The 25829-nt window shown below is 44.0% G+C and overlaps 1 protein-coding gene across 2 annotated transcripts in view; it reads right to left on the reverse strand.

The window, feature by feature from the left end:
- EFEMP2 (EGF containing fibulin extracellular matrix protein 2) overlaps positions 1-25829 on the reverse strand; it is a 91526-nt gene that overhangs the window by 10965 nt on the left and 54732 nt on the right. For both annotated transcript variants that reach the window (XM_029612253.1, XM_029612254.1), the window contains 3 exons: positions 15347-15466; positions 14507-14633; positions 13594-13789 (listed from right to left, as the gene is read on the reverse strand). In XM_029612253.1, coding sequence (XP_029468113.1) covers positions 13594-13789; positions 14507-14633; positions 15347-15466 — 443 coding nt within the window. The remainder of the gene's footprint in view (positions 1-13593; positions 13790-14506; positions 14634-15346; positions 15467-25829) is intronic.

Genomic DNA, 25829 nt, shown 5'->3' on the forward strand with positions numbered 1-25829 from the left:
GTAGAAAGTATTTTTTTCACTCCGTGCACAAACTGTGGAATTTGTTGCCAGAGGGTATGGTCAAGAAGACTAGCATAACTGGATTTAAAAGGGATTTGAACAAGTTCCTGGAGGAAAAGTTCATAAAATATTCTCCTTCATCCAATCAAATTAGTCCACACTAATGGGCTATACACACCAACCAACAGATGGAGACAGACACCAAAAAGCTTGCTGATGTCACTACTTATATACCTCTGTACTGACATGAGCTTACTAGTATTCTCTGTCTCCAGCAGATGATGTACTTGCATCCTGTGCTGTGGACTTGGGCCTGGTAGGTTGAACAGGAAAAAATCCATACAGCTCCTATGGTAAAAGACTAGTTCTCCCTCTCTCAGTTCTGCAGGGTCCTTGGATATTTCAAATTCTAATTGGCAGCGTAGCTCCAGAGGTGATAGCCTGTCGCTCACTCCCTCTGTTGAGCAGTTCCCGATAAGGGGGTTTCCAGAAGGGTTTGGTTCAGTTGTTTCCTCCTCTCTATTCCCCATTCCCCCCCCCCCCCCCCAGTTGCTATTTTTCCACTTGCCTTATCCTTATACTTTAATTCTGGAACTGTCCATTTAAGCTGTACTGTGTGTCTGCATAGCAATGTAAAAAAAAGTGAGCCCTTTCTTCAGAGGCCCTGTTTCATCAGCGGTAGTGTGGGAATATGACCATGCAACTCCAGGGACTCCTTTTCGGCCTTCTTCGTCAGTGAGCTGCCCAATTTTGCAAGTTTTTGTGGGCGAACCGTGTTGCTCAGAGTAACCTTTCTTGCTGATACACAGTATGATCTGATTTGAACTGCTTCTAAGCAGGTGGCAACAGTAGTGGCCAGGAAGCTGTTATGGCTGTGCTATTGGTCAGTGGACTCTGTATCAGGCCAGGTTAGGCAGAAAGCCATTTAATGGACATCTGCTTTTTTGGGGAGGAGCTGGAAAAGTTGGTACAGGACTTGTGAGAGACCAAGAACCAGAGGCTTCTGGAGGACAAGTTCCAGGAATTCACACTTGAACTCAGTTTTGAGTTGCCAGAAAATATAGACCAGGCAGGCTGTCCTATATCCAGAAGTCTAAGCCACCAAACAAGCTCTAGTCCTTTCAGGGTGTCAGAGGAGGCAGTAGAGAAGGGGGGCCCATAGGCGGACAGTTACGACTGTTATATGAGGAGTGGAGTCACATTACCAAGAACCGGTGGGTTCTAGAGATTGTTCAGCACAGTTATGCTCTACAATTGGCCTCTTCAATTTCAGAAGCCTTTCTCTTTTCTCCTTGCAGTTTGGCTGCAAAGAAGTTGGCTGTTCAGTCTACTTTAGATGGCCTATGACAGCTGGAAGCAATAGTACTTGTCCCCTTTTCAGAGAAAGGAAGGGACAGATACTCCATCTAATTTGTGGTCTTGAAAAAGAAAATATTGGACTTGAAGTAGGTTAACAAAATGGTTTGAGTCTTTCATTTTTGCATGGAGACTCTGTGATTAGGTATAGGGCCGGTGCAAGGGGATTAGGTGCCCTAGGCACCTTCTGCCTCAGGCTGCTCCCACCCAGTCGTGCTGCCCCCCCCCCCCCCCCTCCCCATTAGGGGGCTCGAGCCATGTGGAGCCATGAATGACGGCAGCAAAGAGGCGTGGAGCTTGCTGAATCACAATAAGGCAAAGTGGCAATCTAAAGAGTAGTAAATCACCTGGACCAGATAATATACACACAGAGTGTTGAAAGAACCGAAAAATGAAATTGCAGACATACTATTAGTAATTTGTAAACTATCTTTAGAATCATCTGTTGAAGTGGAAGATTGGAAAGTTGCCAACATAACGCCAATTTTTTTAAAAGGGTTCCAGGAGTGATCCAGGAGGCTACAGACCAGTCAGCCTAATGCCAATACTGGGCAAAATGGTAGAAACTATCATAAAGAACAAAATTACTGAACATATAGAGAGTCATGGTTTAATGGTATAAAGCCAACATGGATTTAGCTAAGGGAAGTCTCGCTTACCAATCTGCTACATTTTTTTTTGAAGGTGTGAATAAACATATGGATAAAGCTGAGCCTGTTGATACAGTGTATCTGGATTGCCAGAAAGTATTTGACAAAGTCCTTGATGAAAGATTTCGGAGGAAATTAAAAAGACATGGGATAGTCTACCAATATTCCAACATCCATAGTTTTTCAAGGCGATTCTATTCCAATTGTACACATGGCAAGAAATCTTGGAGAATTCTCGCCTCTAACCTCTCAATGCATCAACACATCTCAAAAGTAGTTTCCTCTTCCTTTTACAAACTGCACTTATTAAAGCAGTTGAAACTTCTTCTTGAACAATAGAGTTTTTGTTTAGTTCTTCAATTCCTTATCCTAAATCAGACTATTGTAATTCACTCTACCTTGGACTTCCAGCAACAACCTTACGCTCCTTGCAAATGATCCAGTAAACCGCTGCCAGACTTCTGGCTGGTACACAACACAGTGATCAGGGTCGGATTTCCCATAAGGCCAACCTAGGCCATGGCCTAGGGCGCAGCAGTCAGGGGGGCGTATATACAGCAGAAATAACAAATCAAACATTTACAAATTTTTCAGTATTATTTTGAAAAGGCCATATAAAATGCTGTTTTTTAAATTTACATCCATATACTTTAAATAAATTGCCCATCTCTAGAGTTTACGCAGCCTTGCTTAGTCACAGGCAAAAAGCATTTGCTATTTCTCTCTCACACACTGGGCCAGATTTTAAAAACTACGCGCGGGCGTAGATTTGTGCGTGCAACCCGGCGCTCACAAATCTACGCCCGATTTTATAACATGCGCGCATAGCTTTTACTGGCTTTGGTCTGTTTTATTTTGCTTCTGGGCTCACTCGTCGCAAGTTTAAATACGTTTTGAATAACTGGCAGGGATTACATATTAAATTGAAAATTATAAATCAACTTTTGAGGGGGAGGGGTGCAGAATTGTGCTTTGGCCTAGGGCGTAGAAATGTGTAAGTCCGGCCCTGGTAGTGATCACTTTTCACTGGTTATCTATTCCATACACAATACAGTATAAAATTCTAACTATCATTCACAACCAGAAAGATTCATCTATTTGGTTAAATGCTGCCCTCCACCTCTACAAGCCTCCTAGGCAATTGAAATCCTCAGCAAAAAACCTCCTGGAAGCCCCAGTTGTCAAAATTGCCAGGCTTGAAGTTACCCGGAAAAGAGCTTTCTCTGTGGCAGGTCCACTTCTATGGAATTCCATCCCAGACACCCTCCATGATATTTCATGCAAAACATTTAAAAGGCCCTAAAAACCTTCTTGTTTACTAAGGCATACAATCTGACCAGATAGACATCTGCTCCCTCTCCATCAGGCCCTCTTTATTTATATTGTAATTGTACTTTGACTATTTACATCAAGGGGCAGATTTTCAAAGGGTTACGTGCGTAAGATATGGGCGGAACCCCCAAAAAGCTGCCCCTTCCACTCCCTGCGCACGCCGAGCCTATCTTGCATAAGCTCGGCGGTGCGCGCAAGCCCCGGGACACGCGTAAGTCCCGGGGCTTTCCTGGGGGGGGGTGTCGGGGGCATGTCAGGGGGCGTGTCGCGGCCGGCGTGTCATCAGGGGCGTTCCGAGGGTGGGGCCGCGGATGTGGTTCTGGCCCAGGGGCGTTCTGGGGGCGTGGCTGCGGCCTCCGGACCAGCCCCCGGACCGGAACATGGCGCACCAGCAGCCAGCCGGCGCGGGCAAGTTACGCCTGCCTCGGGCAGGCGTAACTTGTAAAATAAAGGTGGGGGGGAATTAGGTCTGGGGGGTGGGTTAGATAGGGGAAGGGAGGGGAAGGTGGGGGGGCCGGAGGGAACAGAGGATGGCTGTGTGGTTCGGCGTGCGCAGGCTGCCAATTTTGCGCAGCCTTGCACATGCCAACCCTGTATTTTATAACATGCGCGCGGCAGCGCGCGCATGTTATAAAATCAGGAGTAGATTTGTTTACACCGGGTTGCACAAACAAATCTACTCCCGCGCGCACCTTTTAAAATCTACCCTTAAGTTTCTAAATATGAATGTTTTTAACTATGTAAGCCTCCTCAAGTAACAAAAGAGTGCAGGTTAGAAATATTTAAAAATAAATAAATAAATAAAGTAAATGCATGTCCTGTTGTGGATTGTGAACTGGTTAAAAGACAGAAAACAGAGAAGGGCTAAATGGTTAATTTCTCAGTGGAGAAAGGTGAATGGTAGAGTACCCCAGAGATCTTTTCTAAGACCACTGCTTTTAAACATATTATAAATGACCTAGAAATGGGAACAATGAGTGAGATGTTCAAATTTGGTGATGATGATACAAAATTATTCAAAGTTGTTAATTCACAAGAGGATTGTGAGAAATTGCAAGAGGATATTGCAAAACTGGGAGACTAAGCATGCAAATGGCAGATTACATTTATTGTGGACAAGTGCAAAGTGATGTACATAGGGAAGAGCAATCTAAATGATAGCTACACAATACAAGGTTAAGAAAATAAGATATTCCATACTGGGTCAGACCAACAGTCCATCAAGCCCAATATCCTGTTTCCAAAAGTGGCCAATCCAAATCACAGATACCTGGCAAGTACCCAAACATTAAATAGATCCCTTGCTACTAATGCCAGCAATAAGCAGTGGCTATTCCCTATTGATTAATAGCAGTTTAAGGACTTCTCCTCCAGTAACTTATCCAAACCTTTTTTAAGCCCAACTACATTAACTGTCTTAACCATATCCTCTGGCAGTGAATTCCATAACTTAATTGTGCATTGAGTGAAAAATAATTATCTCTGATTTTTTAAAATGTGCTACATGCTAACTTCATGGAGTACCCCCTAGTCCAGATGCACTGGAGAAGGTACAGAAAAGGGCAATAGAAATGAAAAAGAGGATGGAATGGCTCCCATATGAGGAAAGGCTAAAGAAGTTAGGACTGTTCAGCTTGGAGAAAAGACAGCTGAGGGGGGATATGATGGAGGTCTACAAAATGAGAGTACTAGAACAAGGAAATGTGAATCGGTTGTTTATTCTTTCAGGTAAAAGAAGAACTATGGGCAACTCCATGAAGTTAGTAAGTAGCACATTTAAAGCATATTTTATTTGTGGTTACCAACACTTCTAGTCTTATGTACTTGTCGTAATTTTATTTGCCCCAGAAACCCTCTCTAGATTCTTGGAAATGAATACCTACATATGAACTCCAACACTGTAGCCATTCACTTTGTTTTTGCTAATGTTTGTCTGTTGAATTTATAATTATGAATGTCATCTTGTAAGCCACTGTGAGCTATGCATGGAACGATGGTATATAAAATGTCTAAATAAAAAAAATTATCAGAGAAAATTCTCTCTCACTCTACACACAATTAAGCTCTGAAATTTGACACCAAAGGATGCGGTTAAGGCAGTTAGCTTAGCTGGGTTTTAAAAAGGTTTGGACAAGTTCCTGGTCAAGTTCATAAATTGATATTTGTCAAGTTGACTTAGGGGTAGATTTTAAAAGGGTTACGCGCATAAGTTATGCGCGTAACCCTTTCAAAACCCCCCTGCGCGCTCCGATCGTATTTTGCATAGGCTCGGTGGCACGCGCAAGCCCCGGGATGCGTGTAAGTCCCGGGGCTTTCCTGGGGGGGGGGGGGACATGTTGGGGGCGTGTCACAGCGGCTTGTCACCCGGGGGCGTTCTGGGGGCATGGCCACGGGTGTGGTTTCGGCCCTGGGGCATTTCGGGGGCATGGCCAAGTCCTCCGAAATCGCTCCCGGGCCAGGGAATCGCGCGGCGGTGGCCGGCCAGGGCAGGCGTATCTTTCGCAATAAAGGTAGGGGGGTGTAGATAGGGCTGGGGGGTGGGGGGAGGCCGAAGGAAAGTTCCCTCTGAGGCCGCTCCGATTTCGGAGTGGCCTCGGAGGGAATGGGCAGCGCACGCAGGACTATGCACGCGCAAGGTGCACAAATGTGCACCCCCTTGCGCGTGCCGAGCCCGGATTTTATAAGATACGCGCAGCTATGCGCGTATCTTATAAAATCCGGCGTACTTTTGTTTGTGCCCGGTGCGCGAACAAAAGTACGCATGGGTGTAGTTTTATAAAATCTACCCCTTAGAGAATAGCCACTGCTTATTACCAGCATTAATAAAATGGGATCTATTTAATGTTTGGGTTCTTGTCAGGTACTTGTATCCTGGATTGCCACTGTTGGAAACAGGATGCAGGGCTTGGTGGACTCTTTGTCTGATTCAGTATGGCAAGTTCTTCTGTTCTTATGTCTTATACATACACACAAATGTTTTCAGGGCCTCTCCCTCTCTATTTCAGGCCGTGGCCATGTGCCACTCTTCAGGCCCCACCAGGCCTCTGGTGGAATGGGGTCTGTTGCAGCCAGACTGCATTTCAAGCCCTCCTGGCCTTTCTTCTGTCTGCAGCAGGATAGCCTCCAGTACAGCCAGGCTACTCTCCAAGCCCTGCTGGGCCTCTCTTGTGGCTGTGGCGGGATGGGCTCCTCCACAGCCAGGCCACTCTTCAGGCTCTGCTGGACCTCTCTTCTGGCCATGGCCATGCTGCTCTTCAGGCCCATTGTGCCTCTCCTCCAGCAACAGTGGATGGGCTCTGCTGCAGCCACTTATGCAAGATGAGTTGGCTGCTGCAAGAGTATTATTCTTGGGGTTGGGGGGAAGGAACATTTTGCTGCTCCCCAAATTTTGATGCCTAATGCAGATACCTTATACTATATCCAACCCTGGATTCAAGGCAACACTGATAATTCAGAGCTTTGCCATTAGGCTTGCCTATAGCACAACAAATTTTCTCCAAGGTCAATGTGGTGGTGGTAGCCTTCCTTTGCAGGGAAAGTATTCTGGTTCATCCGTATCTGGCCAATTGGATAATCAGAATTAAATCCGAGCAGGAAAGCTAGCAGGTAACCTTCAGTGTATTGCAGGTGCTGGATTCATTAGGATAGGTCGTGAATCACTGCAAGAATCAGTTCCTCCCCTCTCAGACCCTGGAGTATCTGGGAGTGTGTATTAATATGAGAGTGGGCAGAGTGTTTATGACGAGCAATAGAATCTGCAAACTTCAGATTCAATTGCGAGAACTGTTAGCTCCCAGGATGCCACAAGAGTGAAGTTACCTACAAGTTCTGGGCTCCATGGCTGTGGCCTTTGATTTGGAACCCTTAATGAAAGTTCATATGTGACCCCTTCAGAGAGTGCTTTTCTCATGTTAGCCACCTTAGAATCAGGATTACAAGCTCGCCTTGTTAGTGCTGGATAGGATCAAGAGGAACCTGAACCAATGAGCAATCTCCTGCATAGAGTCGATCTGGAGTCCTCAGAATGGATTGCCTTCACTATGAATGAGAGTCTGATGGGCTGGGGAGCTCATTGCAAGAGCCAAATTGTGCAGGGAATCTGGTCAATGACAGAGGCCCAGTGGTGAACAAATTGGAAATCAAAGTGATCAGATTAAGCCTCTACAGGTTTTTTCTTCTGATAATAGGGGAAACAGCAATCATACATCTGTCAGACAACGCCATAGCAGCGGCTTATATATATAGGTAAGGGGGCACAAAGAGTCCACATGTCTCCAGAGACGCTAATCTCATCAAGGAGCGGGCAGAAAGGTATCTCGGGGACCTGTTAGAGCTCATATCACAGAGGTCAACAACATTCAGGTGGAGTTTCTGAGCAGACATACATTAGATCTCTAAAAATGAGAGCTGGCTGAGTTAGCATTTGCTCAGGTTATGGACAGGTGGGGTTTCTGTTATGATGCTGTTTGCAGTCAGGCCCACGAGTGGCCTCTTACCTCTCCTTTGCTGCCTGCACCGTGCCGTGCAGGCAGGTGCCCGACTGCCACATCTCTCTGTGGCTGAGGAGCCGCCTCAGACACCGCTGCCAACGGGTAGGGCCACCGCTCCTTCCCTCTTTACAGTGGGAGTGCCACCACTGTAGCCTCCAGCTTTTGCGTGGCATAGAAGCTGCTGACTCCACCTCTTCGCAGCATGGAGCTGCTGTCGGCACACTCCTCTATGCAGCCCAGGTGCTGCCACTGAATCTGCCTCCTCGTGGTAGGGAAGCCATTCCCAGGATGCCTCTTCTTGCGGCAAGGAGCCGCCATCGTCGCCGCAACAGGGAAATTGCTGTCCTCTTCATCCTCCCGCGGCAAGGACGCCACTGACACCAACTTCCTCTTACTCCGCACGCGCACCTCTGTACAATATTTAAAGGGCCAGTGGCAGGAAAAGCCCCGCAGACCCATTGGATGATGTCATCAGTCCTTGCCTTGACCAGCCCTATAAAAGGGCTCTGCTTCAAATCTTCGGGGCCTTCGCATGGATCCTCTCAGTGGTCTGTGCTTCCTTCGCCATGCAAGATCCTCCATGGTCTCCGCCTGTCTCGATCATCTTCATGTTTGATGTTCCTGGTCTCCTGTGAATGTTCCTGGTCCTGTTCTTCATTGGAGCTCCTTCGTCGTCTCTTTAGTGTCCTGATGTTCCATGTTCCTGATATTCCAGTCTTGGTCCTGATGTTGCTGTCTCCGGCTCTTCAGCCTGCTTCCAGGTTTCCTGCTTGTCCACTTTTCCTGGCGTGCCACAGTCATGGTCCATGACCAGCCCATGGGGGGCTGTGTAGGGTGCTTCGTGGCACAAGGCCTGTCTTCATGTCTGCAATGCAAGTCTCCGGAAGGCCCTTGCTTTTAACGCCGAGGTCTGTTCCTGAATCCGAGTCTTGAATCCTGAGTCTTGAATCCTGTTCCCAGTCTTCAGAGTTCCTTGTTTCTGCTTCCGTCCATGCCCTAGACTCAAGCCAGAACCTGCTCTGCTTCAGCGTGGTCCACAACCAGCCACAGGTGGCTGAGTAGGGCGAGCCTCGGTGCAGGCCTCTCCTGAATCTTCGTCATGTTTTCATCTTCTCGTCTGGAGTCTGCTTTGCTTCTGGCTGTGTAGGGCACGCTGTGGTGCAGTACTCACCCTGTACTAGTGCCTGAATCCTGAGTCCTTGTCTGAGTCTTCCAAGTTCCTCGAGTCTTTGTCTTCGTCTTCCAAGTTCCTGGGTTCCATGTCTCATCCTGTTCCTGCCCTCAGCCTCTGTCTGGCCTCACACACTTGTCGTTCCCAAGCAGTGGGTCCAGAAGGGCTACCGAGTGGCCGGAGGGCTACACTTGAGACCAGCATTGCATTGCTGGGTCTCACCTGTGCGTGTAGATCCAGTGGAAGTCTGATCCTGCCTTGTTCCAGTTCCTCGATGTTCCACATCTCGATCCTGGTCTAGCCTTGTTCCAGCTTCAGCCCTTGCTTGGACATTCTCACCTCCCATGGTGTGTGTCTTGGGGCTCCTCCCTGAGCCACGCCGTGGCCCAAGGGCTCACAATCCCCCTAGAGCAAGCGACCGCACCCCTGCGCTCGCAACAGTTTCCTTCAGTGAAATTTGATGGTGAATACCAAGGTGCAGAGTATGCCAAGTGGAGAGAATTTTCAGCCTCAGCAAGGAGAAGGAGGTCCAGGGATCTAGAGGCACTCTTGCAGATGTGGCTGCTGAGCGGTCTTTTATGTGTGTATCTCATAGGGCAAGTGGTGCAAAGAATTTCAGGCCATTCAAGTCTGGTCATTCTGGTAGTTCCACATTGGATCAGATGTCCATGGTACACCGATCTCATGAATGTCAAAGTATGGGAGACTCCCAGATTTATTCCATTCAAGCGCCTGCTTCATCAGTGGTTGATTCTCATGCAGGACCTCTCTCCATTCTTTCATATGGCTTGGCCCTTGAGGGAGCAAGGTTACACAAATGAGGTTACTTCAGTGTAGTGAAGTCCTCTGTTGAAAGCTGGAAAGAATTCTATTCCTTGGCTTTTGTCAGAGTATGCAAACTTTGAGGCCTGGTATCAAGGTAGACGTATCTCTCCATTCAAGACACAGCTATCATTGATTCTGACCTTTCTTCAAGAAGGTCTGGATAAGGGTTTGGCTCTTAATTCTCTGCAGGATACAAGTAGTGGCATTATAATGCTATAGAGGCCAAATCCATATGGATGTTGTTTGGTTCGACAGAGGAGTAAAACATGTTCAACCTCCTTTAAAGTCTGATATTTCTATGGGATCCCAACTTGGTGTTCAGAGTGATGCTTGCTCCACCATGTGAACCCTTAAAGATGACATCTCTAAAGGAACTGTCCCTTAAAATGTTCTTTTCTGGTGGCCATCTGTTCAATCAGACAACACTTGGTCATGTCATACCTGGATTGGTGAAACTATTCAACTCCTTACATTTTCTGATCACTGGATCATTCCAGAAAACAGTGGCTATGGTTGGAGAAAAGGATCAATCAATCCTTTTCCAGACATTTCAGTCAAGTAATACAGGCCATGAATAAACCGGGCAGGGTCTACATTCAGTATTCTCAGCAGTGGACACATACCAAATGTGATGTGTGCAAATGATTGCACACATAGCTCTCATTCCCCCTTCTAAAAGAGAAATGGTAAACTGTAATGGCACACTTTCATTACCTGAATGTTCAGGTTGTGCATGATGCACACAAGAAAAATACAGTACATGTGTAGATATAAGGCACATTCTTTGATAGAGCTACTCTGCTGATTACATATGTCTGCTGAATTATTGATTTCATATATAAGTATGTAGAGACCCCCTAAGTCTCCACTAGTTGGCCCTAGATCCCAACTCTTGGGTTAGCCAGCTTTAGAGGGGCATACCATTCCCCTTAGCACCTCCCTCAAGGATTACTGCAATGGTTACCTCCCAGTGCACAAGTGGAGGTTAGGACATAGGAGAGGGTGGTCAGTTTGGTTTGGATTTTGGATAGTGAGGAGCTGTTTTTGTTACCTCTGATTTAAGTTAGGGCCTCCTGGCCTGACTTGGTATTTTGGGAGAAAAATTCCTTCCAGTATATCCCTGGCCTGTTAGGACCTGCCTCCATTTTTTTTTTTTTTTTGGCAAAGAGACGTTTGTTAGAAGTTTGAATATTTTTGAAATTTTGACTGAAGTGAGATCCTGGAGTAAGGACATCCCTAAATCTGGTGGTCAGGGGAAAGACAATCTGTTTCACCCTTTCACTGTCAGGAAAGGCTCAGTGGAGAATCTTTCCCTCAAATGAAGTTTTTGGACTTTGAAACCATTTTTTTTCACCTTTTGATTTGAGAGGATGTCTTCTACTATGCTTCCTCACACTGAAGCTAGGTTTCTATAGCCCAGCTTCTTTGAACTTCAGACCTTTCCTTAACAGGAGGAGTTCTGAGTGACAGAGAGAAGAGACAGTATCTTGGAGACCCACCACTGGATCTCTACCCTTTGGAAAACAGATGGGGGTGAAAAACTGGAATCTCGTGGACCTCAGGTACAATTGTTTAGGAACAAGTGGATTCCCCTCACACCTAGAATTACTCAGCCCAACTGGGACAACTTGTCCATTCACTCCAGGAGGAATAAGCGCTATCCCAGGAGCCTGTACCAAGGATGCATACAGTGAGATAGAGAGGGAAAAGGAGTTCAGTGAGAAAGGAAACCAGTTTGAGCACAGATGTAATTTAGAATAGTTTCTTTTAATTGATCGGAATTTATTTGAAGAAATCACAGTAAACTTTATTTTGAACACCTAATCTGTGTCCTGCCTGGTTCCTGCAGCATCAGCACAGTGAGAAGTCACAGTAACACACACAGGAAAGGGGATTCCACTTGCATACCTGGGCCCCAAAGGACATCCTTCCCCCCACTAGAAAGAGCCCATCTTCAGGGCAACAAGGACTGGTGACAGTGAGCGATTTGGATGTGGCCAGATGGATGTGCTTTGTATTTATTTTTATGGCCCCATCCAGATTCAGCACACACACTGAATTGGGGTCACAGATATGTTCAATTATCTTTACTTTTGTTTTATATGTTATTTATGTTGTTGTCCTGGTTTTTTTTAATTATTATAATTGATTTTGTAATCATTGTATTTTATGTTTTAACTTGTAGATTACCTAGAGTTCACAGGAGGACCCGGTGATTCATAAATCAAATTAAATAAACAAATACAATCTTGTTACAAAGTTTGCTGGACACTGTCAATGCTTGGATAGGATTTAAGATTTATAGTCTGTCTTTAGTGACTAATCAGCCACTTCAAAGCAGATTAAGCTACTGTAAGTATTTCCTTATCCCCAGAGGGTTCATTCACTAAATTGCGATAATCCTAAAATGGGAATAACGCAAGATAATCAAATATCTTGTGTTATTTGAGCCTCAGCACTGTGCAAATAAGGAGCTTATTAATATCCTAAACTATGTAAATCAAATAACACAGCTTGCTGAACATTTTGCAAGCTGCATTATTTGGTTTGAAGTTGTTTACAACTCTTGAGTTGTTGCTAACTTCCCCCAGGAACCTCAGGACATTCCAAAGGCTCCTGGGACCCTGTCTTAAAAGGGCAGATGATGCCATATACTACCCCTCAGAAGATCATCAAAGACCTCAAAGGTCTACATAGACCTACCATCACCCCCTGTTGCCTTTGGAGGCAGCCATTGTAACTAAATAATAAAAAAAATAAGTTTTTAAAATTGGTGCAAGCCCTGCCCCCTGCCCCCAATACCTCCCCTTCAGTAAAAAAATCCATCCTCCATCCCTCACCCCCCAACAGCCCACCCCTTGAAAATACTATTCCTGGTGGTCCAGTAGGGAGCCTCACCCTATCCCCTCCTTTTTCAAACAGCCAAACAGTTGGTTGAGAAAAGGGGAGATAAGGTGGGGGATCCCCATTGGACCACTAGGGATGACATTTTGAGTAGGAGGGGTCCATGGAGGTGGGTGACTAGCCCTCCCAGCCAACAGGGACTGGAATTTGTTTACTGAAGGGAAATGGTTGGAGGGGGTGGGGCTTGAACCAATCTTAAAAAGTTTATTTTTTTTTCATTTAAGCAATGGGCCACCTCCAAGGCCAGCAGAAGGGGTAGGACAGGGGGGTCTAGGCAGACCACCAGGGTTTTGCACTACTCTCGGGTTTGGCTTACTTGGGGCCACTGGCCCCTTTGAGTGATGGTGGCTCCACAGTCCTGGGGCTGTTGCGCATTGTTCAGGGGGATTTTTCTCCCACAATATTTTTCTCCATTGGAAAATACTGTGGGCTGTGGTATTTTCCTATGAGGTAAAAATACCGTGGGAGTCACAAAGCAGCAGGGTCATTTACCGCAATTTTGTGACTCCTGCAGTAGTTTTCTCTGGCTTCTTTGAATCATAGCCTGCTGCTCTAAGCACGATGCTATTCCATCACTGGTATTTGGACCTTGACCCACAAAAACAAAAGAAAGAACAAGAAATTGCAGACATTCCCTGTTTTTCAGGAGTCTGATGAAATATTTTATATCAAAAAGATTTTTGTTATTAGGTTTGCTAATTGGTTCCATTTTTTTTTTAAAATCTAACAGTCATATCTGGATCTTGTTTAATTCCCATTTCCCATATGTGTCAGCCTGTTGAGGAGGCTGGGGAGGTAGTAAAGGGAGCCACTTGAAAACCCTAGTGGCATCTCTACCACACCTTCCATCCCCTGCTAGCCTTACCCGGATATAGAAGTCCCCTTGTTCATTGCCAGATCGGATCTGAAAGGTGTTGTAGGCCCCAGGGTAGATGCTGGTAGCCTGAATTTGGAAGACATCAGAGGGCACAATCCGATCTGTTGTGATGCTCATGTAGCGATGTACGATGGAGGATGGCTGGTCTCGGCATAGGGGATTGGTGTTCAGGCACAGGCAGCGGCTGAAGAGAAAGAGGAAGAAAGTGAGCTCTATTGGGACCAATGCTTGGGGTATATTAGCTACAAGATTATTCCTGAAGGAAGAAGAGCCAAAGTCAATTAGTGTACCCACTAGCAATCTTTCAGGCAGAAGACAATCAGAACACTGTGGGACAAATGTTCAAGAAATGCTGAGCTCCTAAATTTAGGCCTCTAAATTAGATACCTAGGTTAGGCCCCTATTTTTAGTTGAACTTAAATTCCTAAATTTTCAGCTGAAAATTCACATAAATTTAGGAACCTAAGTTATTTTCCTAGATTCAGGTGCCTAAATTAGGTGCCTAGTTCTGAAAATCAGTGCTAAGCTCCTAACGTTTCCCTGCCCTAACTCTGCCCCCAAAGCCACTCATTTTTTTAGGATCTTAAATTTAGGGTCCTAACAAAACTAGGATCCTAAATTTAGGGACTCGGCCCTAGTAAATTTTCAAAATGGCTAATTTAAGAGCCTTACTCCAAACGTTAGGAGCCTAAGCTCTGAAAATTGGACCACCATATCTTTTGTTGAGTGAGTCTAACCATGCAGATGTGCTACTGAGCTCCTATCCAGCAGTACTCTTTGTCACACCAGTACTGAGGCCACACACACACACAACACACACATGCACCATATTCCCCTTTCCCCATGCATTGCTCCTTGGAGCACCTTGTACTGATGCAATGGAATAAGCACCTCAACTCACTTGTCAGACACTTGTATATAAGGTTCTTGGCACTGGTTCTTCTCTACACAGCGATATCCTCCATGAAAATTGACGCAGTTCTGGAACTCACTGCACTGATGAGTGCCCATTTCACATTCATTGATATCTGATGGGAAAAGAGCCTGAGTGGGTGTGTGCCAGTTCAGTATACAGCAAATTTATGCAGAATGTTGCAGAACCAGTGATTAAAACCAAGGCACAGGTGTGTGGTACCGTGAGCAGTCTTAGGGTAGCCAGAGGACAGATTCAGGCTGGACTCTGGCAGAAATCTTGCATAAACTTTTTTATTAGTGACAAGAAAACAAACAAAAGCAGCCCTGCTATTCTTCGCAGTTCAATAACACAAAAGTAGTATTATAGCTTACAGTTCAGCAGTATTTTCTTTCTCTAGGTTTCCTTCTCTCCCCTGGGCCTCCTGTTCCCTGCTGAGCCTGGCTAGTGGTACACCTTCCCAGGAACCTTCACCCAGACCAGGATTCCCTTCTCTCTTAGGCTTAAGTTGGACCGAACCTTTAAGGTGTTGGGGGGTTTTCCTGTATACTCCTTCACAAGGGGGATAAAATGTCTTGTCTACAAGGTCACACATATAGTCAGTGACAGAGGCAGGGATAAGAACTGAGGCAGACAGAGATAAAGTGATTCACCCCAAGGTCACACACAGTCAGTGACAAAGCTGGGAATTAGACCTGAGGCACAGTGTTATAAAGTAACTCACCTCCAAAGGCTTGACCTCATATTCTAGAATTTCCTCTCATTTGCCTTTTCATAGCTATGCCCTCTAGTTGACATCTTCTAATGCCTCAGATAGAAATTACTTACCTTGGCAGAGCCTGGTGCCCAGCAGCTGGTAGCCCTGGGGGCAGATGCAGTAAAAGCGGCCTGGCTCGTTCACACATTGGTACTGGCACAGGTAGCTGGAGTAACTGCATTCGTCAATGTCTACTCCGACCGGGAAGCAGAAAGAGGAAAGAATTAAAATTTGTGGGTTGTGAAGCTTGTGGCATTCAGCTTTTCTGTCTGCTCAGTGCACTAGTTAAACCCACTACTTTTCTTTGCTATTTTACTGTCTCATAGTTAACGGCTTCTAAAACTTCAGCTGTGTTTTATCCCTGCCCATTTCCCAGGACCACTGATAAATTGGGAGATTTTGCAATACAGCCCAGTCCCTGCATTATTCCCTTGGGAAAATGTTATGGGGCAAATTTTCAAAGCAATCTAAGCTAGATCAAAGCTTTTGAAAATTTACTACTGTTCAGTGATCAAATGTAACTACCTGGTTTAACTAGCAGCTATATTTTAGCTGCTCAATTGTGCGGACAAAAAATTTTAATTTCGGTTCATTCATTTGTTTCTTAGGGCACCTCCATTTGTTTCATTAATTTCAAACAAAAAAAAGTTTTCATTTATTCATTTTATTCATTCATTTTTTGCATTACAGTCAATGGGAGAAGCAATGCAGCCCATATTGGGCTCCCAAGAAGGAATTTTCTAATCAATTCTAATGAAATCGGTGGGAAGACATCATTAGAAGGGTGAAGGCATGTCAATGCATCAAAACTATGTCAATGTGGTACCAAAGGTGGCATGAAGAGTCCAGGGACCTACAATGGGGCATAACGGTACAAGCAATGGCATGAATTCTCCAAGGCACTATCAGAGGAGCAAAATAGCAGCAAGTCTGGCCTGATCACCCCAAAGCTGCAAGGTGGGAAATAGGGCACTAACAGAGGCATGAATCCCCCAAGAGAGGGGCAAAATGGCACCTAGCATGGCATGAAGAGCTCAAGGCACCATGAAGGGGGGAACAAAACACCAAAACAGGAAGAAAAGCCCCCAAGGCAGTAACAGAAGATGAAAGCAACTGAAAGAGAGGCATGAAGACCCTATAGCATGAGGGGTAAAGGTCACCAACCAAATTAGTAGAAAGCTCTAAACAAGAAGAAGCCAGAGGAAATCCCTAGATGGCTAAGGTGATCAATTGGTAGATGACATACAATTATTTAAACCTCTTAAAACAGCAGCAGATTGCAAGACTAGGAGCCTGGGCCACTAAATGGCAGATGAAATTTAATGTGGAAAAGTGCAAAGTGATGCACATAAGGAAAAATAATGCCAACTACAAGTATACAATGTTGGGTTATATATTTGGTCACTACCCAAGAAAAGGATCTTGTGGTCCTTGTGGACAATATGATGAAGTCTTCTACTCGGTGAGCAGTCGCGATCAAAGAAGTAAATAGAATGTTAGGAATGATCTGAAAAGGAATGGAGAAAAAAAAAGGAAAATATCATATTGCCTTTGCATTGAGCCATGGTGCAACTGTACCTCAAAAGTATTATGGCAGTTCTGGTCACTCCATCTCAAGAAAGACATAGCAGAACTAGAAAAGGTGCAGAGGAGAGCGACAAAAATAATAGAGGATTGAACATCTCTGCTATGATGAAAGGCTTTGCAGGTTAGGGCTTTTCTGCTTGGAAAAGTAATGGCTGAGAGGGGACACGATAGAAGTTTATAAAAATCATGAGTGGGATGAAATGGGTAAGTAAAGGATCCTTTCAGATAATACTAGAACAAGGAAACATGCCATGAAACCAACAACCAGCAGATTCAACTAGATGTAACTAGCTTTGTTATTATTCTAATTATCTCAATTGTTCAATTGTAAAGCACCGTTACTAGACATTATGTTAAATGGAAACCGATGTGATGTTACTAAAAGAATTTCGGTATATAAAAGCTGCAAATAAATAAATAAATTCAAAACAGATCATAGAAAGTACTGTTTCATTCAGCACACAATCAAGCTGTGGAATCTGTTGCCAGAGGACATGATCAAGGTAAATAGTATGGAAGAGTTTAAAAGAGGTTTGGACAAGTTTCTGAAGGAAAAGTCCATAATACATTAATAGCCAGGTAATCTAAAGAAAAATATTTATATCCCTGGGAGTGATTAACAGGAATCAGATCTGCTTTATGGGGTCTGACAGCTGCTTGTGACCAGGATTGTCCACTGTCAGAGACAAGATGTTTAGCTTGATGGACCTTGGTCTGATGCAGCATGGACAGTCATATGTTCTTAAGTATCATAAGGGGAGGGGATTTGGAAGGAACCTTGTAGACAGCTGGAGCAGAGGAGAAAGCACCCTAATGTACCAAGATTGGCTTGGAGTGGCAGCAGTGGTGCTGGCAATTATTAAAAACCAAAACAGTAGGAGCAGAGCAAGATGGCGAGAAGAGTAGACGTAAGGGTAACTCAAGGGCTGAGGCAGAGGAAGAATGGCATCAAAAGCCTGAGGACTGGTGCAGTGAGCATGCAAGGCAACAGAGGGACAGGGCAGGAGTAAGAGTCGGCAAGTACCATAAGGGAAGAAGATTTGGACAGAAGTTCAAAGACAGCCAGATTAGGGGATGCCTAACTCAGTCGGAGAAATGTGGTTGAACCTACCAGTAGCATATGCTTCTATTAAACTGTAAATATCAAGAAGTATCTGGAGCAGCATGAGAGGCCCAAGGTGTAGTGCAGCAAATGTGCAAAGCATCAGATGGCCAGAGCAAGATCAGGAATCAGCAAGTACCATAAGGGAAGAAGATTTGAAAAGAATCTTGAAGGCATTTGGAGTAGGGGATGCCTGACTCAATAGGAGGAATGTGATTGATCCTACCAGTGGACTAGCATATGCTTCTGTCAAACTGTAATGATTGAGTCATGCACTTGTTAGGTACACACGGACAGTACAGTGAAACTACAAATGGCTCAATAAATCTGTTATGATTCCATATGTTATTTGTATAACTGTGGTGATTGTTAGTACATGCTGATGAGTGCTGACCCCCAAGATAAAATGCATGTAATCACAAATAGAACAGAGGTGTCTTTACCCCTAAGGGGTACAATGTAGGGAATCACAAACAGCATAGAGGTGTCAAAACTCCCAGGGTGTACATTTTGGAGAATCAAAAACAACATATAGGTGTCAAAATCAGCACGGCATGGAGTGTGGTCCATCACAAACAGTACAGCTTTAAAACTAGATGATGGGGGAAAGCCGACAGTAATTCAGGAGTGCATGGTTTGGGATTATGTTTCTTTGAAGGATACTAACAGAACAGAGAAGTTGGGACATCCCAGTAGAGTGGTTGCAATAAATGTTAAAGTGGACAAGGTACCTTTAAGTAAAGAGCAGACAAAATAGAAAGGTTCCAAATTACCCCTGTCAATTGAAAAGCAGGTTGTTAACACAAACAAAAATATATTGTGAAATGTCTATATTCAAATGCTAGAAGTCTAAAAAATAAGATGGGAAAGTTAGAGTGTAAAGCACTGAATGAAGAGATATGATATAAAAGGCATCTCAGAGACCTGGTGTAAGAAGGATAAGCAATGGGACATTAAGATACCAAGGTAAAAATTATATCGAAATGATAGGATGGATTAAATTGGTGAAGGGATGACACTATATATTAAAGAGGGAATTAAGTCAAACAGGATAAAAGTTCTGCAGGAAACAAAATGCAATATTGATTCTTTATGGATAGAAATTCAAGGTGAAAAGAGAAATGTATAAATTACTTAGGGAGTTATTTAGTTTAAAGTGAAGAACTTTGTAATGTGATAGAAATTAGTGGAACAAAAAAAATCACTAATATTGCTAGTATAATTGCTTGATATAAGGCTATAACTCCTGAGAATAAATATGCCATTTTTATATAGAAACAGAGAAATGATGGCAGAAGAAGACCAATAGGCCCATCCAGTCTGCCCAGCAAGTTTTCATACTTATTTTCTCATACTTATCTGTTACTCCAACCACTGAGTTCAGGGCCCTTGTTGTAACTTTTTGATTCTAATTTCCTTCCACCCCCGCCATTGATGCAGAGAGCAGTGTTGGAGCTGCATCTAAGTGAAGTATAAGGCTTAATGTTTGAGGGTAGTAACTGTCGTAACAAGCAAGTTACCCCGATGTTTATATACACATAGTGCTCAGATCAATGCCTTGTTAGATGTTTTCTGGATGTAAATCCTATTTCTTCATTCCCCCCTGCCATTGAAGCAGTGTGCTACGCTGGATATGCTTTCCAATGAAGTAACATGCTTAATTTGTTAGGGGTAGTAACCGCCGCAATAAGCAAGCTACTCCCGCGCTTATTTGTTTACCTAGACTGTGGAATTCTGTCCTTGCTAGTTGTTGTCTGAATGTAAAACCTCTTTTCTTCATTTCCCTTGCCGTTGAAGCAGTGAGCTGCGCTGGATATGCTTTCCAAGTGAAGTAACAGGCTTAATTGGTTTGGGGTAGTAACCACCGCAAAAAGCAAGCTACTCACCCACTTGTTTACCCAGACTAAGCAATTCAGTCCTTGTTGGTTATTGTCTAAAAGTAAATCCTCTTATCTTCATTCCCCCCTGCCGTTGAAGCAGAAATCTATGCTGGATATGTATTGAACGTGAAGTATCAGGCTAATTGGTTTGGGGTAGTAACCACCGCAACAAGCAAGCTACTCCCAATGAAGTAACAGGCTTAATTGGTTTGGGGTAGTAACTGCCGCAACAAGCAAGCTACTCCCATGCTTATTTGTTTACCCAGACTGTGCTACCTTGTTGGTTGTTGCCTGAATGCAAATCCTCTTTTCCACATTTCCTCTTGCCGTTGAAGCATAGAGCAATATTGGAGTTGCATTAACTGTGTGACTGTTTATTGAATAAGGGTATTAATCACCAGGTAGTAGCCACCCCCTTACCTCTTCTCTTCATTCCCATCCTCCAAGCTTTATGGATCCATAGTGTTTATCCCCCACCCCTTTGAAAACCTTCACAGTTTTGGTCTTCACCAGGGCGGGTTCCAGGCATCCACCACCCTCTCCATGAAGAAGTACTTCCTGACATTGGTTCTGAGTCTTCCACCCTGGAGTTTTAAATCATGATCCCTGGTTCTGCTGATTTTTTCCAATGGAAAAGGTTTGTTGTTGACTTTAGATCATTAAAACCTTTCAAGTATCTGAACGTTTAGCTTGCTTGTAACAAGGAACAAGTCATGAGATCAGTTATATTAAAGAGCAGTTACTCTTGAGACTAACTGTGTAGATATCAGGAAACAACAGAACATCAGTATCCTAACCATACCTAATTGCTGCTGATGTGTTAGCATGGATAATGAGGTCTCAACCAATGGCAAGAACATATGGGAGTAGCTCAGAGAAGGAATTAGGACAAAGGTCAGAAAAATTAACTTAAAAAGACCAACATGAGACAAATTGTTTGTCATCAGAGAAAGAACAGATCAGAAGAAAAGCTTTTTGGATATTAAATTGACTGATAAACTGTTCCTGATTTTGCAGGGTTGTGTTTCCAATTTTCCAAGATATATAAGACTCACACTGGAAACTGTGAGGAGCAGTGTCTTTATATATATATTCTTTACTTTTATTGCTTATTTTTAGACTTATAAGTAAAACTTCTATACTTATAAATAAGTATGTTGTGTATTCTGTGACATAATAACCACCAATTTAGCCTTCCCAATACAGGGAATAAAATAGCAGTGTGGGTGTATTAGCATCCACCTGGCCAGAATGAGCAAACAGACAATGAATTGCTAACAGAAATTAGGGAAGATAAAATCAGCAGCATAGTAATAATGGGTGATTTCAAGTACCCAAACAAAAAGTGCAGAAAAGAAATTCAGTCCAAACCACGAAGATTCTTCAAGAGCTCTAAGGAGCGGGAAAACTTTTATTTATTTCATGCGGCAACTCCACTGACTTAAATAGCAACAACTTAGAACGTGTCCCCCGACACGGTCCCGTGTTTTGCCTAGAGCTGCATCGGGAGGGAGCAATAGTTTTCACAATGCACTGAATGCAAGACAGTTGGGAGCTGTCTTGCATTCAGTGCATTGTGAAAACTATTGCTCCCTCCCGATGCAGCTCTAGGCGAAACACGGGACCGTGTCGGGGGACACGTTCTAAGTTGTTGCTATTGTAAGTCAGTGGAGTTGCCGCATGAAATAAATAAAAGTTTTCCCGCTCCTTAGAGCTCTTGAAGAATCTTCGTGGTTTGGACTGAATTTCTTTTCTGCACTTTCTGTTTGGATATTATTGAAGTGCAGTGTTTGCTCTGTTGTGCTTTTGATTTCAAGTACCCCAATATTGACTGGGTGAATGTCACATCAGGACATGCTAGAGAGGTTACGTTCTTAGTTGAAATAAGCAGCTGGTACAAGAACCAATAAAAGGGGAAACTGTCTTAGTCCTAGTCCTTATTGGATCATAGGATTTGGTGTGAGAGGTAACAGTTTGAAACCGCTTATCACAACATGATCAAATTAAACTTAACAACCGGAGGGAGGACACTAAAGAAATCTACTGCGACATAATTGCTCTTTCAAAAGGGTGACTACGATAAAATGAGGAAAATGGTTAGGAAAATACTGAAAGGAGTAGCTGCAAAGGTTAAGAATTTACATCAGGTATGGACCTTGTTTAAAAATATTATCTTGGAATCTCAGACCAGATGTATTCCATGCATTAGAAAAGGCAGAAGGAAGGCTAAATGACTATGACATGGTTAAAAGGTGAGGTGAGAGAGGCAATAATAGCTAAAAGAAAATCTTTCAAGAAATGGAAATGGGATCCAAATGAAGAAAACAGGAAATGGCATAAGCACTAGCAAGTTAGATGCAAAGCATTGATAGAGAAGGCAAAGAGAGAATTTGAAAAGAAGCTTGCTGTGGAAGAAAAAACTCACAATAAAAACTTTTTCAGGTACATTAGAAGTAAAATGCTTGCAAAGGAGTCAGTTGGACCATTAGTTAATCAAGGGGCACTTAGGGGACACAAGGTCATAGCAGAGAGACTAAGGGGTAGATTTTAAAGCTTGCGCGAGTCCATCCATGTGTGCGCACTACCCGATGCACACACATGGACACGCGATTTTATAACATGCGCACGCAGGCGTGCGCATGTTATAAAATCGGGGGTCGGCGTGCGCAAGGGGGTGCACAATTGTGCACCTTGTGCGCGCCAAGCCTGCGCCGAGCCACGTTGCCTTCCCCCGTTTCCTACCCCCCACCCCACCTTCCCTTCCCTTACCTCCCCCGCCCTTTCCCCCCTACCTTTTTCTTCTTTATTCTTTTGTTAAAAACTTACTTCAGCCCTAGGGCTGAAGTTGTGCACGCCGGCCAACTGCCGGCATGCGATCCCCGGCACAGTGGCACATGGCTACTGTGCCGGGAACCTCTGACCCCGCCCTGCCCTTGGACCACCCCACCCCCACCCCACCCTTTTTGCAAGCCCCGGGACTTACACGCGTCCCGGTTCTTTACACGCAGCGCTGGGCCTTTTGAAAATGGGCCTGGCGCACGTAACTTTTTGAAAATCTGCCCCTAAATGAATTCTTTGCTTTGGTCTTCACTGAAGAAAAAGTAAGACAGATACCCATGACAGAAGTGATATTTAAAGGTGATGATTCAAAGGAACTCAAACAAATCTCAGTGAACCTTAAAGATGTACTAGGACAAATTGACAAACTAAAGATTAGCAAATCACCTGGACCAGATAGTATATATCCCCAGAGTGCTGAAAGAACTGAAAAATTAAGTTATGGAGCTGCTTTTGGTAATTTGTAAACTATTATTACAATTGTATATGGTACCCGAAGACTGGAGGGTTGCCAGTGTAACGCCAATTTTTAAAAAGAGATCCAGAGATGATTCAGGAAATTACAGACCAGTGAGTCTGACATCTACACCAGACAAAATGGTAGAAACAATCATAAGGGCATAAGACTTGCCATACTGGGTCAGACCAAAGGTCCATCAAGCCTACTATCCTGTTTCCAACAGTGGCTAAGCCAGGTCACAAGTACCTGGCAGGATCCCAAGAGGTAGATAGATTCCAAGCTGCTTATCCCAAGAATAAACAGTGAATTTCTGAACTCTACCTTAATAATGGTTAATGGAATTTTCCTCCAGGAACTTGTCCAAACAATTTTTTTAAATGCAGCTACACTAATAGCTTTCACAACAACCTCTGGCAATGAATTCCAGAGCTTAATTATGCGTTGAGTAAAAAAAATAATTTCCATTGTTAGTTTTAAATATATTACCTATTAACTTCATTGTGTGTATCTCCTGGTCTTTGTACTTTTCTAAAGAGCAAACATTAATGTTTGCTCATTCCATTCCACTAGTTATTTTATAGATCTCTATCACATCTCCCCTCAGCTGTCTCTTCTCCAAGCTGAAGAATCCTAACCTCTTTAGCCTTTCTTCATAGGGGAATTGTTCCATCCCCTTTATCATCTTGGTCACCCTTCTCTGTACCTTTTCTTATTCTGCTATATCTTGTTTGAGATGTGGTGACCAGAACTGTACACTCCATGGAGCAATACATAGAAATGATGGCAGAAGAGGACCAATAGTCCATCCAGTCTACCCAGCAAGCTTCTCATGGTAGTATTTGCCGCGCCATACAGGTTACCTCCATGATTCAGTCAGTGCTGCTTGACGTGCTTTGCTTGTGGACTTAGCCATAGAAGCAGTCCTCTATGAGCTGATCTTTGATCACAAGCTTTGTTAGCTTTTGCCTGAATTCCTTAAACTTTTTAGCTGTGTTTTGGGTCTAAAAAATTATTTTATATATTTTTAGATGGCAATTGTAATGAAATATTAGATGATTCTAAACTTCTACACTTCCTTTTGATTCAACGGCTTTGTGAGTATGGTTTGTTTAAAATACTGTTTGTTTACAAATACACCATGGAATTCTTTGAGAAAAGAAAGAGAAAGAATGAAAAAAAGTGGCTTTTATAGATATTAGCTTTTTATTTTATTTCTTTAGGTTTTATGTTTAATAGTGGCAAGATAAAAGAAAATGTCCCCCTGAGGAAGCCAATAGCAGCGAAACAATCGGGCCCTTGTCGGGGTTGAAAACCATTGGTTCTGTTGTTTAAGAAGAAAGATTATTCCAATGATTGCCAAGCTATTGGATGTGTTAAAGACGGGGTTAAAAATCGTATGTTTCTTCAAGAAGAAAGCATTAATCCAATGTTTGCACATTATTGGATTTGTTCAAGACGGGATTGAAAGCCATTTGGGTTTGTTGTCTAAGAAGAAAGTATTATTTTAACAATTGCCACACTATTGGACTGAATATTATTGAAACGAAAGTATAAGTACATAAGTAACAATGTTTGAGTAACTGCTTTGAAGAGCTTGATGCAGTATATATATATATATATAAAATGGAGAATCGTGTGCCCTATAATCCCTTAGGGCCTCTCAAGAGGGACTCCTTAAGGTACCAGCCCCTGCAGAAGTTAGGTTATTAGGAATCAGAGAGAAAGCTTTTTTGATGACTGCACCATGCTTGTGAAATGTCCTTCTTCAGGAGATGCGCTAATGTAAGTATTATAAGACCCTTTCAGTCAGCATTTCCAGCATAAGCAGGACTAAGAGTTTAGTAAGGATTCCTCCTGTTGCGACCGTCGGTCTTTGACGGCTTCACCCCGCCTACCTCTCACTACTTGCGACTCCTCCCACTCACCTCGGACTACTGGCTGCCGTGGCGTCTGTTTGCTGTCCTCTCCGGTGTCCCCGGACCAGCTTTGGTGCTGCCTCTCGCCATGCTCCTCTAAGGTACCTTAGGGCGCGTGTGCGCATGCCGCCCTCATCTTTATTTCCACGTTGGCGCAAACCTCAGGGGCATCCCCCTGATATGATGTCACGCTGCCCGGATATTTAAGCCTACAGTATTTGCTAGCTCATCGAGTTAGCAACTGTAACTCTACGGATGGGATTCGCTCTCCGTACCGAAGCTGCTCTGCCACTCCAGCGCTATCTGGAACTCTTACACCCTTCGGGGTTTGCTAACAGGGTACCCACTCCTCGGGGGCCTCTTCTGCTTCTTTCAGCTGCTATCAGGAAACCGGTACTCGCTCCTCGAGGGTCCATATTCCATGAGTCGCTGCCTGCATCTTCAAACCCTTCTACTTGGAAGATTTCACTACAGTTTCCATCTGTGAGTATAACTCATCTATTTCACAGTACTGTTTCACTGGAACCAGGTACTCGCTCCTCAAGGGCCTGCCCTCTGTTCCGGTGCCAGACCTCTCGTCTAGTGGAATCTCTGTTGCTGCTGCGTGAGTACAATACAACTGAGTCTCTCTGCTTTAAGGGATCAGGTACTCGCTCCTCGAGGGCCTGCTCTCCCTGTCTCAGAGCTTCTCCTAATTCTACCTGGGACTCTGAATGCTTCTTATCGTGTACTCATAACTCTCAGTCTCTTTCCACTACAGCACAGCCTAGC

The sequence above is a fragment of the Rhinatrema bivittatum genome, chromosome 8 (genome assembly GCF_901001135.1).
Source record: "Rhinatrema bivittatum chromosome 8, aRhiBiv1.1, whole genome shotgun sequence".
NCBI lineage: Eukaryota > Metazoa > Chordata > Amphibia > Gymnophiona > Rhinatrematidae > Rhinatrema > Rhinatrema bivittatum.